The sequence below is a fragment of the Leuciscus leuciscus genome (assembly GCF_965113295.1).
Source record: "Leuciscus leuciscus genome assembly, chromosome: 22".
In the NCBI taxonomy this organism is placed as follows: Eukaryota; Metazoa; Chordata; class Actinopteri; order Cypriniformes; family Leuciscidae; genus Leuciscus; species Leuciscus leuciscus.
In genome coordinates this window covers 33,137,578-33,159,096 of record NC_138746.1, presented here as the reverse complement: position 1 = coordinate 33,159,096, position 21,519 = coordinate 33,137,578, and the positions used below count along the sequence as shown (strand labels likewise).

The following is a 21,519-nucleotide window of genomic DNA, read 5'->3' as shown; positions in this document are numbered from 1 at the left end:
GTCTAAAGACATAACTATGTTTACTAGGATACTCGTCGAGACAGGCGTTTTTTGACATAATTGTTACTGGCCAACTAGCGACTGACACCATTTCATACAGTCACCAATGCCGATTTTTACTTGCATTTGGCACTTGGCGAGTGTAGATTTTACACACATTTACACAAATAAACCAAAAACATTTCACTGCAAGACACAGAACATCAATTTCTTTGCTTGTCGTGCACCATAAACACTGTGGTGGCTGTTAACAGACTCTCATGCCACACAGATAGTGCTTCTCACATGAAGAGCATGGGAGACGTGATTATTTCTCCTTATGCTAAACACGAGCAGAAATGCTTAAAGAGACACAGAGACTCCTTGACTCTGACACCTCATTTACGGCACTCATTCAAGCAGATAGAGAAGCACTTATCAGAGATACTGACATACAGACAGAATAATATTGTCACTATAATATGGGCGAAGCGCTATTGTTCTGTGGTGGCTAAGCCCAAATACGGCTAGAGTGCTCAATGTGGAAAACATTAACCCAAATACATCACTGCTCCTGAAAAAAAGCCCCCACAAAAATGCTACCTGCAACTGCAGATATCAATAAGCTACTCTCTGATAACTCGAGCGGCAGGCATGGGAACACTGCGGATAGATATCTAACAACAGTTTGTGAGTAGTATGGAATTTCAAAGTCAATACCGAGCCAAGTGTAACTGTATGAGGAGTAAGTAAGAAGGCAAAGCTTTATATATATTGCACCTTTTAAAAACATTGTTTAAAAAGTGCTTTACAGAAGAGAAATACACGTGTGCATTCACAGAAATGAAAATCATATGTACACACATGATAGAGATAAGATAATAAAATGAAATACAATAAAATAAATCAAGGAAATGTCCTAGTGAACAAAAGTGTTTTGAGATACTTCTTAAAAGTGCATATTGAGCCGACTGCATGTAGGTAGTCAGGTAGAGAGTACCAAAGCATGGGACTGAAATGACTAAAGGCTGACTTGCCAATTTTTAGCATGTTTTTATTTTATTTTATTTTTTACAACCAACAAGTTACCATTGGAGGATGTTCGGAGCGATCTTTACTAAAGAAATCAGGCATTACAACACATTTTGATGTGTTTTTTCTGAAATATCATCTGCGGGCTCTGTACTATGGCTAGCTAATTCGAGATGGCAAATTTCCTCAGACATTGAATGGTGCAGGCTAGGGATGCACCGATACCAGTATCAGTATCGGGCCGATACTGAGCTCATGTCCTCGTACTCGCTCCGATAACAACAACCGATACCAGGCAGCGCTTGTACACTTGTGTCCTGACAAAGAAACACGGACAACAGAAAGTATAATGGGGATAAAAAAAGACGACTGTCTATGAAGTAAATGTATCTTATTAGTGGAATATTAAATGAAATAAAGTAACACATAGCTGTGGTGGGCGAGCTGATAAGAGAAAAACGAGCAGTTTTTCACTGACGTCAGTGGAAAGTTTGTACTAGTTCAGTCGAATGGCAATGGCAAAAAAAGTCAAACGAGGCATTATGTAGCTTATTATTTACGTTAACTGACATAACGAGTGGTTCCCTACATTATTATAGGACGTTTGCAGGTCAAGAAGGTCCGTGAACACAAACATCCAAAGCGCGTTCCCCGAAAACCAGTGTCTCAGCGCGCGAATACTGAATTGAATTGTCTTTCTCATCTCTTGCTTGAAGGCTACTGATGAATTCAAGTGAACATAGACAGTATATTCAAATGGGGCCCGTGCGTTCGGTCTTATAAACCTGCTGCTGTGTTTTAATGTTAATCAAACAAAGGACAAATCAATTACTCACTGCTCTTGACTAAATAGGCTACCTTTTGGGGATATTTAATTTAATTTTATCAATCAATAAATTCCTCTTGAAACAAACTTTGTTGTATTATTTTAATTTAATACCGTGAAGCTGCTTTGATACAATCTGTATTGTGAAAAGCGCTATACAAATATACTTGACTTGACTTCACTTGACTTGACTTTTGTAACTTTACAAAAAGATCCATCTATATTTAATTTCTTCAGTAATGAATATGCTGTGTTTTTTTCCACATTTGATTGATTACTGTAGTTTTTGTTGTAGTATCAAAATTGGAATAAAGAATTGATATTTCACTGGTGTCTAAACATTTGTACCACTGACCCAATCCTCAGCACTGAGCCCTTCTGGAATATGTGCTGTACTGTTAAATGAAAGATAAAATATGATAGAGCAATAGAATGAAGAGTGAAAGTAACATAAGCTCATACACTGCATTTTAGCAGGCTTAATTAAGCATGAAAATAACTGAAGGAAATATTTATTTGATGAATAAATTAAGCCAACTAATATGATTTATATTCTTTTGGTTTCTCTACCAATACATTTGAAAATGACAAATGCAGTGAAAATACAGGTATCGGTATCGGCGAGTACCAAAAATAAAAGTATTGGTATCGGACTCGGACTCGTTCTGGAAAAAGTGGTATCGGTGCATCCCTAGGGCAGGCTAGCAAATTATCCAAAAAAATCAAAGAAAATATGACCTCCTACATGGGACGTTTCGTGAAACTGATTTTGAGAGACGCCCGTTTCCAGCCTCAATATGCCCTGAATTTTTTATAAAAGTAAAAATGATACTTTTTAAATAAGTTTTGATAGTTTCAGGGGGCTAAGATCACAGACGGGGGCTGTTTTTACACAAAAAGGATCTAGAACCGCCCATGTCGTTCATAGACACTTGACACAATGCTCAGTTCATGCATTTTATCAAATTAATTCCCTATTTAAAAGTGGGCATCACCTGTTCACTGGTGTTCACAATTATTTACACATATGTACTGTAAATGTGTGACACAAATGGCACTTGTTTTTAGAATGATCCATTTAAATGTAATTTCTTGAGCATCTATGTGCATTCCATAATGCCAGTGTGTCTTCTGATCTGTTTTATTGTGTTTTGTTGATTAAATTTGTAATTAAACAAATTCAATTGTATTTAAAGCCCCCCCCCCCCCCCCCCCCCTCCCCTCAATCAGAGTTCTGGCAAACACACACACACACACACACGCACGCTTATGCATTAAGTGTTATAAAGCACTTGTCAGGAAGGCAATTTGCATGACTGATGGTGCAGCTGCAAGCTCTCATACTCTGAATCTAGGTTGACCGTGGGAGCCTGGCATAAGCCAATAACACACACTGAAGGCTCACACATTCGTCCTAGTTCTCTTACCAGAACCCAAATACTCACAACCAACGCTTGTTTTTAATATTCAGTGTACATAGAGGCCGAAATGTGGACCATTTGAATATGCAAAACAGATATTGTTAAAAGAACAGTTTACCGAAACATGACAATTCTCTCATTATTTACTCATTATCATGTTGTTTCAAAACCAAATTTATTATTTTTCTTTTAACAAGAGTTCGGACAAGGAGTTGTGTTGCATGCTCCGATAGGAAGGATCCTCGTAATGTTAAATAAGGAAAATCTGCAGGACTGCAGTTCTAGTTATGTGGTCTGTGAAGTTTAACTGATCGTCAATCACAACTCCAAGGTTTCTGGCTGTCCTGGATGGAGTTATGGTTGACGAACCTAGCTGGATGGAGAAGTTGTAATGAAGCGTTCAGTTGGCTGAGACCACAAGCAGTTCTGTCTTTGCAAGGTTGAGTTGAAGGTGATGGTCCTTCATTCTGGCTGGCTAATAACTGTCAGTGTCCTGGTAGTGGGAAACTTCTTGTTTATTGCCTTTTTTTGCTATCACATATTTTAGTAACCATCATAAATGAGGTATCATCCGGAAGCTTAAATGCTCCTAATCCATCCTATGGAGACCATTTTGAAATTGAACATTGCATTAACATGGAAATTATATTTACAACTTTTTAGCGGGCTTAATGTTTGTGATATCTACTTCAAATTTGCAACACAACTTGGTTAAAGATATGACTTCGATTTTTTTATATCAATCTGAGAACTCGTTCTTTTTTTGGGGGGGGTAAAATATATATATATATATATATATATATATATATATATATATATATATATATATATATAAAAGTTTACTTCAGTACATTTGTTTTAATGTAAACTTAAACTTCTTTAACTTTTTTACATTTTCCTATTTTGAAGTGCAATCACTTCTGCAATAACCTTCTGAGTTTCTTTTAAAAGAGAGCAAACTTAGGTCTGTATTCCAAACCATTCATGAATTGCAAACATTTAAGTTCAGATCTGTGCTAAACACGGGGTTAACAGGTTAAGTGTTAAAAAATAGCAGTAAGTTCGACAAAAGAGCTTCATATTTGGTGCTTATATTGCATTATACCATGCCTTATGTAAGGGTTAATGCCCTTCGAGGTGTCCATTGTCAGGTATTAATGGACGACGGCGAGGCGTGAACCGTACGACGCGCAGCGGAGGTCCTCCGCCGAAGTCCATTAATACCTGACAATGGACACCTCGAAGGGCATTAACCCGCTTATACCATGGTCACTTGCCAAATAACACATTTTTAAAACATTAGTTTATATTTTAATTAGTTTTACAATCGAAATATAAAGTTTTTACAAACAATAACTTGGTTTCCCTGGTTACGCCTGACGGTTTATTTATTTATAGTCCGCTCAGCTCGTAGAACCCTTCAGTTTACTGCCTGTTGCTATGGTTACTCACAGCTGATGTAGCCAGCGCATTTATTTATTCATTTCGAACGGTAAACAGTCAGTTTCACCCGAACTCCTTTACTAGGTGTCCTCTATCACTTTTTAATGGACACCCTGCAGCCAATCAGAATCGAGTATTCACCCAGACCATGGTATAAATATATATATACATAAATTAAGACTGTACATTTTTGTGATTTATAATATGATGTCTCAAATTTGGCTGGGAAAACATTGGAGCATCTAATGCTTTCTGTCTTGTGTGTGTGTAGGTGATTCCTTGTGCCCAGAGAGATGCTCTCTACTGCCTCCACGAGAACGGTTGCGTCACCCTGCGTGTGTGTCGCTGCACAACACCTTCTCCTAATGAATCAGGCAAGACAGCCTTTGTTCCTTCACATCTGTTCTTCAGTCTGGGGCTGAGGCATATAAGTCATTTTACATCATAATTATGGTGTACATAGTTAGTTAGTTAGTTACTTTTATTGTCCACAAGGTGGAAATTTGTGTCTGGCTTCTCCATACAGACATCAACACAAAAAATTCTAACTATATACACACATAACATTTCATCGTACACACAAATATACATTCTCATATGTACATCTATATATGCCTACAAATCCATGTCTACTTCAATTCAACTTCATGACATTTACTGTTGGGACAACTTACATCTGATACACATTTTTCCTTGCCCATTGTTGCCTAAAAAACACTCTTTGATGGTAACAACTGGAATTGAGAGTGTAGGGGATGAGAATGATCTTCTGTAATGCTTTTTGTTTTATTTGCAATATATGAATATCATTTAGTTGCCTTTGTAATCGTGTTTTCTACATTAAGCCCTTTAGATCATTTTGCTTTACATTTAGCACTCAGATTCCCATACCATATAAAAGTCGCTGTTTTGTGGTTGTTCCAGTGGCTGACCCAGAGCAGAATGTCCAAGAGTTGGTATACGATCTCCGCTCCCAGTGTGACGCTATCCGTGTGACTAAGACCGTGCGGCCCTACCGAGTGGTGATCTGTCCTGTCAATGAGAACAGTGCCGCCCTGGTGGTCAGTGATGGAAGGGTGATGCTGTGGGAGCTCAAAGCTCATGCCAGCAAATCTTCATCCAACCTGAGGTACAGTTTTTCAAAACATATTAAAGTACTGAATATGAAAACAATGGGTTCTTCAGTTTCACATAGACGATTAATAAATAAAAAAACCTTGCAAAACCTGCTGGTGGAACTGATTTACATTGGTAGACATGTAGCAGACTTACAAATGTTACTATAATGAAGGCTTTGCTGATTTTACTTGATATACCTTCTTGGAGCATCAATTTTACACACCGTTTAAATCTAATTTAATTAATCGGACTTATTCAGCATATTACTTTCTGACTTAACCAATGGCGTTAGTTTTCGATCTTGTTATTGAGAAAAATATGATTTCACTGGTATTGGTATCGACTACTGAATTATCATATCAGGACAACCCTACATAAAACACACCAATACATTCTGATTAGATTTTTTTACAGCCGGTTTTTAAAAGCACAATAAAAAGATGCATTTTATGAAACTTAACATGCCCAAGATATATTTCATCCCAAAATCCAGATAAAAAAATTAATAAGAAGTTATATTTTTCCAAAAGAAAGTGAAACCTATTTGAGGGCCATGCTGCACTGTGATATTCCCATGTGCATTTAAAGGGGTCATGACATGGATTTTTTTTATTATTTTAATGTTCCTTGAGGTTTACTTATAATGTTGCTAAATTTTAATTTATTTATATATATATATATATATATATATATATATATATATATATATATATATATATATATATATATATATATATATATATATATATTAGGGGTGGCACGGTACATGAAAAAACATCCGAACCGTTCGGTTCGCTTGTCTCGGTTCGGTGCGTGTGTGCGTCGCACGGTTCGACGCATGCGCAATGTAGCCTTGTGCCCGTGCTACTGCTAATACAATGCTAAATCATAAATCAGACAAATGTAGAATAACATTACAATGTCCAGCAATCGATTTAAATAGTACACTGGGTTTACTTAGACATTTAATGAGATCAACTCCACTAGGCTATATGTTGTTTTTTTCACGTGAATAAATAGGCTACATAGATCGACTGTTCCACGTACCGGTATGTACTTTAATGGTCCAGTGGCAGAACTTGCCAAGCGTGTCAAAGGTTCTGAGTTCTAATCTGCACTCGTATATATTTTTCTTTTTCATCAAAACCGATTATGTTTATCAGCGGTTGTATATCAAGCAGGGACAGATTTGTATGAATTTTGTTTTGTGATTTCATCGGAACGAATAGAGTAGCCTAGAGTCTCCTCAACGGACTGAAGCGCGCGTCTGAGTGAAGAATGTGCGGCCGCTGCGGTGTGTGCGCGAGCCACGAGAACACTGTATCAGCGCCACTGATCGCAACGGCAACGAGCACTTTGATCACTTGATTAAAAAAAACACATTTCAGCGCTAGATTGCTTCTTATTTAACAAACGAACGAAACGAATACTTTGCTAGTTAACTGGAAATGTTTTATTTATTTGTATTGGTACATCCGTGCTGGGACATAATATCAACCCTGGCAAAAAGTGGTGACAAATAACTGTCCGACACAGCCCACGGGAAATGAGAAGCTGCGTTTTGCAAACACACCCCATTTATGAAATAAATTAATTAATAATTAGATAATTCAGCTATATATCATATGCTGAAGTAAATTTTTGGAGTGTTAAAGATTAAAAGAAAAAACAACAACAAGAACCGTACAGAACCGAAAACCGTGACCCTAAAACCGTGATACGAACCGAACCGTGGGTTTTGTGAACCGTGCCACCCCTAATATATATATATATATATGCAGAAAAACAATTATTTTCCACATTCATTCTGCCCCTCTGTCTGGAATGATACGTTTCTAATGTTCGGCTCCTCAGTCATTATAATGGCTTCTATTTGATTTTGACACAACGCTCTCATTCAGTGTAGGCAAATGTATTTTCCCGTGTGATGTCACAGATCCCTCAATATCAAAACAAGTCGTTTTTGGAGCTTGATTAAATAAATGCTTTGTTTATAATGAGGATGTTTTGAGCTATGAAAAAAAATTTTTTTAATGGTACAAAGACCTCTATTATGTCAAAAGATCAAGACAAATTTGATTTCTCATGTCATGACAACTTTAAAATTCTTGCGTGTAATAAAGCGCTATTAAAGGGATAGTTCACTTTGAAATAAAATTTTGGTATGTTTTAGCTTACCTCAAGGAAACAAAGACACCTACATCTTGGATGCCCTTGAGGTAAGCTAAAACATACCAAAATTTAATTTCAAAGTGAACTATCCCTTTAATAGCGCTTTATTACACGACTCTGTGGAATACTTGATTTTGATTGGTCAATAGCGCCATCCAGTGTAAGTTATTCCCAGATAACAACCGCTGAAAACAGATAACGCAGGCTCATCCGGGTTACTAAGAGCAGCGCTATACGCCTATTAGGAACGGTTTTCTTCGTGGAAGTTTTGCGTTTGATGAGCTAATAAAATATTACAAAATATAACAAAATATTGGTGGTGGTTGAGGAGATTCCCCCTTCTATGTAAAGCGCTTTGAGTGCTGAGAAAAGCGCTATATAAATGTAATGAATTATTATTATTATTATTATTATTAAAACTCAGTCGAATCAATATTTTGTGTACAGTTATTTAATTATGCCATCCAGTATCGTGGACTCGGTCTCTCTTGTTTCATACAAATGCAGCCGCTGCCATTTTGTGACTGTTGTTTTGTACACTGTTGGATTATGAGATACAAACAGGTCTGATTTTAAAACAGTTTAATCTGAAATCAATATATTTTATCCCCATAATTATTTATGTGGTGAAATGCTGTGTAAAGTGGTATGAATGACTGTATACCGTATCTCTTAAAGCTGCTGTAGGTAACTTTTGTAAAAATTTATTTTTTACATATTTGTCAAAACTGTCATTATGTCCTGACAGTAGAATATGAGACCGATAATCTGTGAAAAAATCATGCTCCTCTGGCTCCTCCCAGTGGTCCTATTGCCATTTGCAGAAATACACCGCTCCCGGTAAGAAACAACCAATCAGAGCCAGGAGGAGTGTCTTAGCAGTGTCAATCAAGCTCGTGTACGCGCTGATCACACCCCTCTCTCGCACAGCGCGTACCGTCGTTCAAAATCAAGATAGCCGGTGTGCCGCAGCTCTGCTAATGAGGGACAAACAACCAAAACTGCCAATTTCTCGAGTGGCACCAGCTCATACAACAAAGACAGGTAAACGGAAAAAGACCGATGACGATAAACAAGCGCGTCGGAGGCCATTGACTCAGTGTCAAAACTCTGGCCGCATAACATAACGTTAGCCTACAGATAAAATGTCACGCACTGTGCAAAGCAACAATTGAAACCTGCTTATTCATTGTCATGTTGCTGAAATAATGTACTAGCAAACCTTATTTAGCATTACACATCGCTAGAATAATTACTTACATACTGTAACGTTGCCGTTATATTATCTTGCTAGCTATTTATAACTTATAGAAAGAGTGCAACGTTATAATAATAATAATTAATAATAATTTGTTACATTTATATAGCGCTTTTTCTGAGACCTCAAAGCGCTTTACATAGAAGTGGGGAATCTCCTCAACCACCACCAATGTGCAGCATCCACTTGGATGATGCGACGGCAGCCATATTGCGCCAGAACGCCCACCACACACCAGCTTACTGGTGGAGAGGAGACAGTGATGAAGCCAATCAGTATATGAGGATGATTAAGTCAAGTCAAGTCAAGTTTATTTGTATAGCGCTTTTCACAATACAGATTGTATCAAAGCAGCTTCACAGTATTGGGATTAGGAGGCCATGGGGCAAATTTGGCCAGGATGCCGGGGTTACACCCCTACTCTTTTTCGAAGGACATCCTGGGATTTTTAATGACCACAGAGAGTCAAGACCTCGGTTTAACGTCTCATCCGAAGGACGGTGCTCTTTTGGCAGTATAGTGTCCCCGTCACTATACTGGGGCGTTAGGACCCACACAGACCACAGGGTGAGCGCCCCCTGCTGGCCTCACTAACACCTCTTCCAGCAGCAACCTGGTTTTCTCAGGAGGTCTCCCATCCAGGTACTAACCAGGCTCAGTCCTGCTTAGCTTCAGTGGGCAACCAGTCTTGGGCTACAGGGTGATAAGGTTATGAAGTTACATTACATGTATTGCAAAATACGTAATGATTTGAGGACCAAGTTTGAAGTCAAAGTATGGGCAGACCATAGTCAATATAAAGCATATTGTTGATGTTTTCGTCCCTACCAGTGAATGTGCGATAACTGTTTATCCGTCATCGGTGGTCCTGTTTACTAGCCTGTGCGTTCACGGCAGGCTCTGTTGTGTTGGGGGAGGAGCTGTGGAGGGAGGGCTGTGGAGCGAGGGGGAGTGGCCTGTAAGCTGTGCTTGTTCAAATTTTCAGGCTAAGTCAACGTTTTCTAAAAGTTCCCTACTGCAGCTTTAAATGTCTGTTTAGTTTGAACTTGCCGCTGCAACTGCTCTCTCGGCAGAAACTTTGCGTTTAAAGACCTAATAAAATATTTTAACTTAGATCAATATTTCATGTCTAATTATTTAATTATGTTGCAAGTAGCCGTGTAATAAGCGGGATAATGCACATCCAGCCGGTGGTTCTCTCAGAATAAACCTCTTCAGGCTGATCAAGACTGACGCTTCGCGTCGGGGTCCTCACCATCCTGTCGGGGTTATTTTGAGAGAACAACCGGCTGGATGTATATTATCCCTTACTTATATAAGGCAGATTGTTTCAAAGCAGCTTTACAGGGATCTGCAGGGAAATAAGGATTCAATGATTCAAACATAGTTCAATGCGGCTGTAACACAGCTCTAAAAAGAAAAGAAAAAAAATTAATTGTTCAGCTTCAGTGATGATTCAGTTCCGTTTTAAAGATCATCAATTATTAAATTAGTTCAATTCGGCTATAAAGCAGCTCTGGAGAAAACAGTGATGTCATCTTCCAGCTCAGCTCAGTTCTCGTCAAATACTGTCAGTCCAGTCAGATCAATAATATTGAACATTAAGTAAAAAAAACATACTCATATTTAAATTGTGCAATTGTTGTCAGATTTCTTATACTGTTTATATGTTTGTTCAATAAAATGTATTGTATTTTTCATGTTTTGTTAGTTCATGCACTGTACATTTTCTTTCTCTCAGTTCTGGCTTGCCTCCTCTGTATTCTCCCGTGAATTTCTGTGGGACACCTTTACGTCCGAATCAAAAATGCATCCCGGATCTTTCCCTGAATACAATGATTGGTAAGATAGCCATCCGACTCCGACACAGACACACACAGACACACACACTTCTTTTCTTCCACGTGATTGCCTTATCCTGGCTTCTAAATATAACTCATTTAAACAGTCTCAGGCTTCATTCTCCTAGCCTTTGACTTGAGGAGATATTTCCAGGCTGAAGACCCTGTGGCCTCACTCTGCTATCTGTCTTTTACAGTATCTGCACATCTTATTTTCCCTTTTAGAAGCCCAGCACTGATAACACTCATAGCCTGTGGCCTGGTTTATCTCCTGTTGTGTCTTTAATCATAGGCATTTGGTGGGCGTTTGGGTCTTAAAAGAAGAGTTCTAAACCTGAATTATTTTCTTTCTTCTTTGGAACACAAAAAGAGGATTTTGAAGAGTTATGCGGACTGATGCTTTCAAGCATCAAAAACAACGCAAAAGCAGTGCACAAATTGAGGAGGACTGTGGGTGTCGGTCAAACATCAAAAATTTTTGTACAAGTTAATTTGAATAATTTATTAATATTTTATTTGCAATTGGTTTATTAAAAAAAAATTATGAACTATAATACAAAAATTTATTCCAACATTTTAATGTGATTTCAGGCTACATGTTCTATCTCTTTAAAATCATAAAAAAATCATGCATGCTCATTTTTTTCCTGTTAAATCTATTTACTGTTGCATTAATAAGTTCACATGCCACTTACAGAATCTCTAAAGTGTTAATAATTTTAACAAAATAGGAGGGTCATAAAAATGTTGTACTTTCCTGAAAAGGCTATTTTACATAACAGATGTTTTCATATAGTCCACAGGACAAAATAATAGCTGAATTAAAGATCTGGATGTAATGGCCTACTTCTCTCTTTTCGCTCAACTGCCTCAAAGAGCTGCTCTGTTGTTTCATTTAGATCAATTATGTGATCTGTCGCTGTTCCAGGTCACAGTCTGATTTCTGGAGTGGACTCCCCGCGACCCCTGGCAGATCAACAGGAGGTACATCTGAAGTTCCTGTTGACAGGGCTGTTGTCTGGCCTGCCCTTGCCCCCCTTCTCCCTGCGGATGTGTCCTCCGCTCACCACCAAGAACATCAACCACTACCAGCCCTTACTGGCCGTGGGTGAGTACTGCACATGCAGAGACCACACGCTTTCCCCCGACATTATAGAGCTGACATTTAATCACACACACACACACACACACACACACACACACACACACACACACACACACACACACACACACACACACACACACACACACACACACACACACACACACACACACACACACACACACACACACACACACAGCAAAGTATTGGTGTGCAATCTCAACTCTCATCAAATAGAACAGATAAAGACAATTTAAAGACCTGGACAGTGGCTTTCTGGCTTTGTCTTGGGTGCCGTTTGTCTGTGTCATGGGCGTCAAGCCCAGAATCAGTTTAGTTTGGCCCAAATGCCTTTTGTCTGTAACTGATCAGAAGTTATTCGGTAAAAGTTGCTTATTCTTAACTTCCTTTAACTTCCTTTTAATTTCCTTAAAATGTCTCTCTTCCCCCTTTCCCTCCCCACACACAACTTCAGTCTATCCTAGAATATATTTTTCTGGTAGCATTTCAGCTAAAATACGATTGGTCTCTTCATTGCCCTAGCTTTAGAAAATGATTGGCTACAGGAAGTCTATTCAGAGATAATGTAATGAAAAATGATAGCAACCCCAGCATCTGTATTATTACCTTTCAATATGTGCAGCATTCAACGAAAAAAGTTTTGTAATAAAATTAATTAAAGAGAGAGAATTAATCACGGAAACTTCTAAGACTGGCCATTTTAATATCAGCATACGGTAGGATACATGTTTAGATTTCTCGGTTCATTTACGTGGATTTAGTATAGGTTGCCACTTCTATAAACTCGTGTGACATTCATTTAAATAAGGTTTTTATAGTATATAAAAATAAATCATTAGAAAACAACATATGTGATGCTTGCAACCACAGCTTGGCCTTCTGTAACACCCACTTCTAGAAAACACACACTCCTACTTCTGCAATAAACACAGAGACGTTAATCACGAACAAATTGACACATAAAATCACTGAGTCAGGTGTTAAGATTTGTAAGTCAAACATTGTTTAGAAAACTAGTCCGATACAGTCATTCATTCAAATCACTGACTCGTTCAGGAATGAAGTGACTGCCTAAATAAATGGGCCATTGAATTACTGACTCATCCAATTCTTTTAAAAAGGCAGATTGATTTAGTAACATAACAGCGGGTGTGTTGCTCGAAGACTTTGGCTTTGTTTGGAACTATTTTCATTGGCAAAAAAAATAAAAGTTGAAATGAAACTCACAATATTTACTTGTTTATTGAACTGTTGAATAAAAATCATTATCACATTTGCAGTCGTGCTGATATTCAAGAAAAAACTGCACTCATGTGATATTGAGGAACTATGTTAAATATTATATGAATATTAGACAAAAACTTTTTTGCCCCCATATCTTGAATTTCGGAGGCTTTTTAATTCTGCATTTTAATAAGCTACAACACAGTGAAAGTTTTTTGCACATTGTTAAAACAAGTTACAACATTATCGTAGACGATACAAATCTCACACCCCGACATGACATGCTGGTCAGTTGAATGATGGAGTTCAACTATTAATATATTTCATTCTCAAAATCACGGTAGCATATCGTGTATAAGATGGAGTTTGATTTTTACACAAGTAACATTTCCAGTCTTTCTGTGAGCGCGACCTGATTTTTTGACAGCAAAGTGAATGAGCCAAGAAAAGGAAATCATATGAGCTGAAATGAAATTTTTTTTGGTTGATAAAATCTAATGCAAACGTCATTCATCACAGCATTTCAAACCAGCAAGGCCAAAGATGTTCTGTTTACTCAATCATCTCTTAATTAAACGTTCTGCAAAGATTGAAAGCTTTGCACAGATATTAAAAACTCAAGTGTAAGAAAAAAAATAAAAAAAATCATATGAAACTTTGTAGGCTAATGATTTCAGCTAGCTGTGGCTAAAAATAGAGCTCCAATTGAGTTACAGCTGTTGCTGAGTACCAGAGAAACGGAACATATTTTACAGCTTAAAGACCTCCTAAATATGTGAAAATCTGTTTTATTGCATTGTAGAAATATCAATATGTTTTAAATGAGGTTTCACCCATGGTTCGATCCACGGATCTTGCAAATTGTAATTTGAGCTCTGTGATTGGTGGTCTAATTTTCTCTACTTGTCATCTCATTATTGGAGTCAACACAGCGGTCCAGTCTTGATGATGTTTTGTAGCTCCTCGAGTGCGCTATACATCCAACTGAACAAGCACACTGCAGTTGTCAATACCCTGTAACGAGAATCCTTCTTGACGGATGCATTTCTAAAGTATCTCCATAGTACAGTTTTTGCCTCAGGGAAGATACAGAGCTTCAAACTCTCTTTCTGCTTCAGTGCTCAAAGGACTGTTTCTGAATCATTCCCAATGGTGGCTTTTTTTTAAAACATCTAAAAACTTCAAACAAGCGATCTTGACGAGAGGTCATCTGGCACTTGAGGGAAAGAAGGTCCATATGCGACATTTGTATGTGTGACATTTGAAGCCAGACAATTGTGCAATTTTGGATGCATCAGAGTCAATCAGTTTAGTCTACGTACAATACATAATGGCATGTTTCTCTCTTTGAATAGACTATGCGCATATAATCTGACACTGTGGCGCCTGCTACAATTACCCTGTGTACATTATTCTGTGCCAAATGATTCTATGGACTTTAGCAAACATCTCTTTTAGAGCTGGGTATCACAAGCTACTACATATTTTGAAACGCATCACAGTTTGATTATGGGTTGTTGCACACTAGTCGATGCATTGGGTCTGTGCCGGCTGTTTGCTGGTCACGACTTGGCTTGTTTGATTGTTTTCAATTGAATTTAATTGATGTATAATCACAGTTTAATAAAACACATTAATAATTATGCAAGGATCTATAACTGCAATAACTAGAATCATGATTAGTTGATAAAGGGATCCTATTAAGGTTTTTTATGTGTTAATTTTTCTTTTGTGTGTAATGTTGCTGTTTAAGCATGAAAAGGCTTTGCAAAGTTCCAAAGCACAGTCCCTCCGGCGGGAGTTTTCTCTATATCAGTGCGCACTGTTGCTGAACTCCCTGAAATGCCTCTATAGATGGTATGCGCATCACCGTCACGCCCATTAAGTGGCAAAAAGACTGAGCGGCAGCATTTGTTTTCAGTGTGAATGCTGCGGAAAACACACAAAACGCATCTAAAATGGGAAAGAGCTTTGCGATTGCCTGTACAACCAGATTTGACAAGAAATATGAGGTATATTTTTACAGACTGCTGAAAGCTACAGAACAGAGAAGCAAATGGATCGCTGCAATTCATAGAAACAACTGGATCCAGGCAGCAAAAGGGGGATTTGCAGTTATCATTTTGTGTCAATATGTTGAATTTATGGGTAAAATCATACCCTGTTGACATCAATTAAATATTTACCATCTTATTCTGCATAATTGGATGTTTTTAAATAAACACTGACAAAAGCTATTGTACAAGTTTTAAGGCTAGATGATATGATTATATATATATATAACATTAATATAGTACGTGATCACCTGGATTTAGACCTATATTGTATTTATATAAAGCATTCAAATGTGCTTTATGTATTTCCCCGGTGTCTAAATCAGGCACATATAAATGTCAGGAAACACGATTCCTGCTGCATGTCAATATCCATGGATCACTGGATCTTTGCTAAGTTGTAAGGAACACTATATTGAGTCCAACCTTAAGTTTAAACTGATAATCATTTGTTTTATTCACGTTTTCGCAGTTTCCCCTGTTAAATCCAGTCACGCAGCAGCTCTTCTGCCACTCAGTCCGGCTGAGGGAGTGTGTTCCAGCGGGAAAGTGACGTCAATGCATACCTTCTAATGTAGTCTTGAGTTTTCTTCTGAGAAAGGCATACGCAGAATAAAGGGGCGGATCCCCTGAGTTAGTAGTGTGTTGAAACTTGCGGTTATGGTAATGTACGGGACATTTCCCAAACTCGCTCGAAGCGCTTGACCAATTACAACACACTGCTGCAGCCGACCAATCAGAGCACAGTGTGATTTTCAGAAGGAGGGGCTTCATAGAGACAGGAACTAAACAGAGCGTTACTGACAGACTGGGAATTGAGGAGCCGCAACAATGGAGAATATGGGGAAAATAATGTGTTTTTTGAACATTCAAGTGTGAAAACATTCTAGTAGACCCCTAAAACTAAATCAACACTTCGAAAAAGGCCATAATAGGTCACCTTTAATAATTTTATCCGCACATTTCTACTCACTCAAACAAATTAGAGAAAAATGTACCCTCAAACTCAACTGGCATGCCACCTCAGCTCTGTCCCATCACTGAAACTCTCTGAAACACTTCACTACCTCTCAGACTACTCAGTCACTCTTCTCTCATTTTCCTCTCAGTGCTACATCTATCAACCTCCACTGACAGGATGAGTGATGCTCTGTTCAGGCTGAGCAGGCTGTGTTATGAACAGTGTCATCAGAAATTACTTATGAAAATGTAGTTTGACAAGTTTTACAATGATTATTATTATGTATTTGTAATCAAAGGCAAGAATTGTTAATGCCTTAACAAGAATAATTCAAGTAATTCAATCATGTTAACTAGCCAATTACAGCATTCATGTGTGTGTGTGTGTGTGTGTGTGTTTTGCATGTTTACCCATTAGGTACAAGCAATGGCTCTGTGCTGGTGTACAACTTGACCAGTGGCCTCCTGCACAAAGAGCTAAGTGTCCATTCCTGTGAGGTCAGGTAAGAAACCTTTACTCTGTAATAATATACCTATGCCAAATGCATAAACAGCCCCTATATGTTCAGACTGTGTCTTAATAACTAGTTTGATTACATTTTCTAATTAAAATACACCACTTTTTATGTAACTGACTTAAATTTATGAAGTCTTGAAAAAAATCAGATGACTAACTTTAAAGACTGCTCTAAGCAATTTATTCAACGGGATCATGGGCTGTGTCCCACTACACTATGCACTTTTGGAGCATTCGTTTCAGAACCTGATGGATTTTCTCCTTTAGTTTCGTTCATATGAGCATACAAATCACGCTCGGATCCACACCAACATAATTGGTTTGAGAGTGCAACAAACTCTGGAGTGGTTTTACTTGCGGTGAGAAAGCTATCAAGAATCACAATGAGTTTTATTCACCAAGTGTGCACAAACACAAGGAATTTGTTGTGGTTTTTCAGGAGCTCTGGATGCATGGATGCGTACAGACATATAGACATATATGACACGACTAGAAAGAAAATTTAAATAAGACTAAGAAAGATAATAATAATAATAAAAATAATAATAACAAAGTGGTATACACATGTGGAACAGAAGACTTATGTACAGATTTGTGCATTATGTACTGTGTATACAGCTGTATAAATTAAAATATGTATATGTATTACATAATATCCAATTATTGCCTCTCTCAGGCACTGAGGTATGAATAATAGAAACAGGTAGTAGTTGCTGTGTTAATTGTTTAGGCTGGAGATACCGGGGATAATGGGGAAAAAAACAGTTTTAATGCCTAGATGTTCTAGTGTACATAGATCTGTAATCCAACCTAATGGACCAACGAACCAAGTTGCATCATAATTCATATTGGGAAATGCATTACCTAAAAATTGGCAATGTCTAATTTTGAGGATGAGCACAATAGTTAAAATGTAATTTCTCTGAAAACATTGCATTAGGTCCTAAAAGCCTCGTTCAGACTGTCAGTCCAAATCCGATTTTTGTGCATATCCTATTGGAATCTTGATTAGATTTAGCAAGTGTGGACAGAAAAAAATCACATGAAATGTGATTTTTACAAATCCGTTTTGAGCTACATTCATATGGTTTGAAATCCTATTTAAATCAAATGATGAAAATATTTTTTTTTGTCTGATTTTGCATGGTTTGTCACTTTCTCACACCATGTAAAACGTAAACATGTCACGTTGTTGGAGGAAACATGCTGAAAGTCTCTGCAAAAACAAGGTTGTGCTGTTACAAAATGCCGGTCGAGCAGAAAATTGCAACAGTAATGGAGACATGTTTTAAAACCGGCGGAGACGACAGCACGGAGTAAAGCCACACACACACATCAGCCTCCTACATTACTGGTGTTTTTGGTGAATGCCTACCAAAGGCTCAGAATAAATCTGTAGCTCTGAGCCCTGCTCACCGACAACAGGCTTCTGGAGAGGATGTAGACTCGTACACAGGAGAGGAGGCTGGAAGGTGCAGAGACTGTGGCTGTTTTACACAAGCATCAACGTCTTGAACTTGATGTGAGCAGCAACCGGTAGCCAGTGCAGAGAGATAAAGAAAGGTGTTACATGAATCAGTGGAGAGGAGCCAGGGTAATATAGCCTATCTGTGTTTACATGGATGAATTATGGACCATGATGGATAGACGCCAGTGTGCATTTATTTATTTTTTATACAGTGCTCCTATCTCTATCTGGAGCATTGCAGAACCTATGCAGAACGCAGGGTTAGAGCCTCCTGCTGGCATCACTAACACATTTTCACCTATTTTAATTTTCAATAACTACTAGATAGACAGCTATCTAGCGCTAACATGTTTCACATTAGATAGTCGAAAAGTTTTGAATAACAAATGACAATACTGATTTTGGGACAGCCTGACCATTACACTATTTTATGATTTTGCCGTAAATAATTGGCACACATGAAATGTTCTCGCTGAGTCTTGGTGCCATCTTGTGGTGTAAATGACTGGAAAGCACTGAGGTCGGAAGTGGAACATTTCGGCGTGGATATTCCCACCTCACACCACTCGAATGCGGCATTAGAGGATCACTATAATCTTCCAAACAGGTGTGATGGAGCTAAACTCTGCAGGAAGGTGGTCCTCCAGGAGCAAGATTAGACACCCCTACCATATTCATTTTATTTCCAATGGTTTTTCATAGTTTTGATGACTTTACTATGTGTAAGGAAAACTGTTTCCTGGTCCAAGCCTCTGCTCGTATCATTTGAGAATATCTCAACAGCCGTTCATGAGCACTATTTATTCATATCACACATTAAAGCTAAACTTTAATGAACTCATGCTGTACAACACAGTCTCCAGGCTCACTGCCTCCCAGACATCAATGTTTTAATTATTCAAGGGTTTAGGATTATGACTTTTTGGTAGTATTACCTCACATTGTAAGTGTACATTAGCACCATTTGTTGTTTTCTTTTGGCATCTGACCCAAATACGGTGACGTCAGATTTAACAAGTGGATTCTTTTAAAATGCAGGATATTTATGTATGTATGTAATTACAGTGAATGTCTTCATTGTATAAATGTTTGTTTCTTGTAAACGTGTTCCCTAAAAATTATGCCGCAGTGTTTCCAACTTGCATTATGATTCACTGAGGATTGTCGAAAACAATCTCAAGAGATGATGAAGCAGCCCTCCATCTAAACTCATAAAATGAAGTTAATCATTCTGTTCGTGTGTTCACTGCAGAGCTCAGACCCCATGACACACCGGCCGCCCTCATTTTTATTAATTATCTCTCTCTTTATTTAAGCAGGCGCCATTTCCCCCTAATAAATTAAGCGAGAGATTTAATCAATTAAGTCGTTAAGCAATTGATTGAAAACAAACACCATCCATTGTCTCTGCATTGTCTCGGCACTTTCTTGTGAAATGGAAGCCTTTCAGAATGTTTGGTTAACTTTTATTAGGGAAGGTTTTAACAGAGGATGTTTTGTCAGCACTGCTCCAATGACAATGAAAATTCTGTTTAAAAAGCGTTGCTTAATGCCTTTCTGTATCCTGTATGCAACGGAATCAAAGGCCCCAGTATACTTTCAAGCATAGTTATTTTTTGTTCTTTGCTAGAGGGCCAAGTGACAGTATACTGTTTTCAAACATACAGTCCGCGCTGGTGGTTGCAGGGTTTTGATTATGTACAAATGTCCTGTGCCTTATGTTCTTACAACAAACACACAACAAAAATTGGCAGCAGTGGAGCGGCAGAACACACCCACCTATTCACATAATCATCACGGACGAATGGTAGTTCGAATATGCTAGCCAAAGCTTTGGCGAGCTGTTTTGAACTACCGAAACAAACTCCAAATGAGCTTTTATTTTAGCCAGATTATGTTCAAAATTATGTCAGTTTGTTGTTCGATTCCACTTGAAATCTATCTGGGCCTCCCCCATATTTTAGGACACCTTGATCATGCTTTAACATTGTGTTTGATGGGTTAGTTCACCCAAGAATGAAAATTCATTGTCATAATTTACTCATGTCGTTCCAAACCCATAAGACTTTCACTTTTCTTTAGAACACAAATGAAGATATTTATAATGAACTATGAGAGATTTTTGTCTCTCCACTTAAAGTCAATTTCACGAAGTTCAAAACTGTCATTGACATTGTAAAAGAGATCCATATAAAACGGACATTTAAATTTGGTAAACGGAAGGCGAACAATACTTGCTTTGCGCTTGAGAACAAACCTCATTAGCTACTCGAAAGCTCAAATGTGCTGCGTAACACTAGGATGAACCTCACTGTTTCTTGAGGAAGCTCAAACATGGTGTGTAACTCGAGAATGGACCTCATTTGTTCTTGTGGAAGCTCAAACGTGCTGCGTAACACAAGAATGAACCTCATTGGTTCTCGCTGAAGCTCAAATGTGCTGCGTAACACAAGGATGACCCTCATTGGTTCTTGAGGAAGCTCAAATGTGCTGCAAAACACAAGAATGAACCTCATTGGTTCTCGCTGAAGCTCAAATGTGCTGCGTAACACAAGGATGACCCTCATTGGTTCTTGAGGAAGCTCAAACATGCTGCGTAACACGAGAATGACCCTCATTGGTTCTTGCTGAAGCTCAAACGTGCTGCGAAACAAGATAATTAACCTCATTGGTTCTTGCAGAGGCTCAAACTAATGTCTTCACCTTAAGTGATTCCAAACACACATAACAGAATACTAAAATCTGTATTAAACACTCATATACTCACTTGCAGCGGCTTGTCTGTATCCACCAAAATATTCATCCATAACATAAATTGAATCAATAATAAATTATAAATGTGTTCAGCATTCTGTAACACATTTTCAAATTGTCTATGAAATGGAAAATAATGGAGGCATTTATATATCACTTTACTTTGTACTACTGTACACCCAAAGTGCTGTACAATCATATCATGGGAACTCTCCTCAACCACCACCAGTGTGCTGCATCCATCTGAATGATGTGACGGCAGCCACAGTACAACTCTCACCACACACCAGCTACAGGTGGAGAGGAGAGAGAGTGATAGAGCCAATTG

At 38.1% G+C, this 21,519-nt stretch overlaps 2 protein-coding genes across 2 annotated transcripts in view; both read left to right on the top strand.

Annotated features, from left to right (window-relative positions):
• The window catches only part of LOC309487074 (exportin-5-like), a 449,972-nt gene that overhangs the window by 307,481 nt on the left and 120,972 nt on the right, over positions 1-21,519 (top strand). The window lies entirely within an intron of this gene.
• wdr11 (WD repeat domain 11) overlaps positions 1-21,519 on the top strand; it is a 101,309-nt gene that overhangs the window by 36,658 nt on the left and 43,132 nt on the right. Inside the window, exons 7-11 of the mRNA XM_082154597.1 lie at positions 4,973-5,075; positions 5,626-5,830; positions 10,992-11,092; positions 12,020-12,199; positions 16,871-16,955. Coding sequence (XP_082010723.1) covers positions 4,973-5,075; positions 5,626-5,830; positions 10,992-11,092; positions 12,020-12,199; positions 16,871-16,955 — 674 coding nt within the window. The remainder of the gene's footprint in view (positions 1-4,972; positions 5,076-5,625; positions 5,831-10,991; positions 11,093-12,019; positions 12,200-16,870; positions 16,956-21,519) is intronic.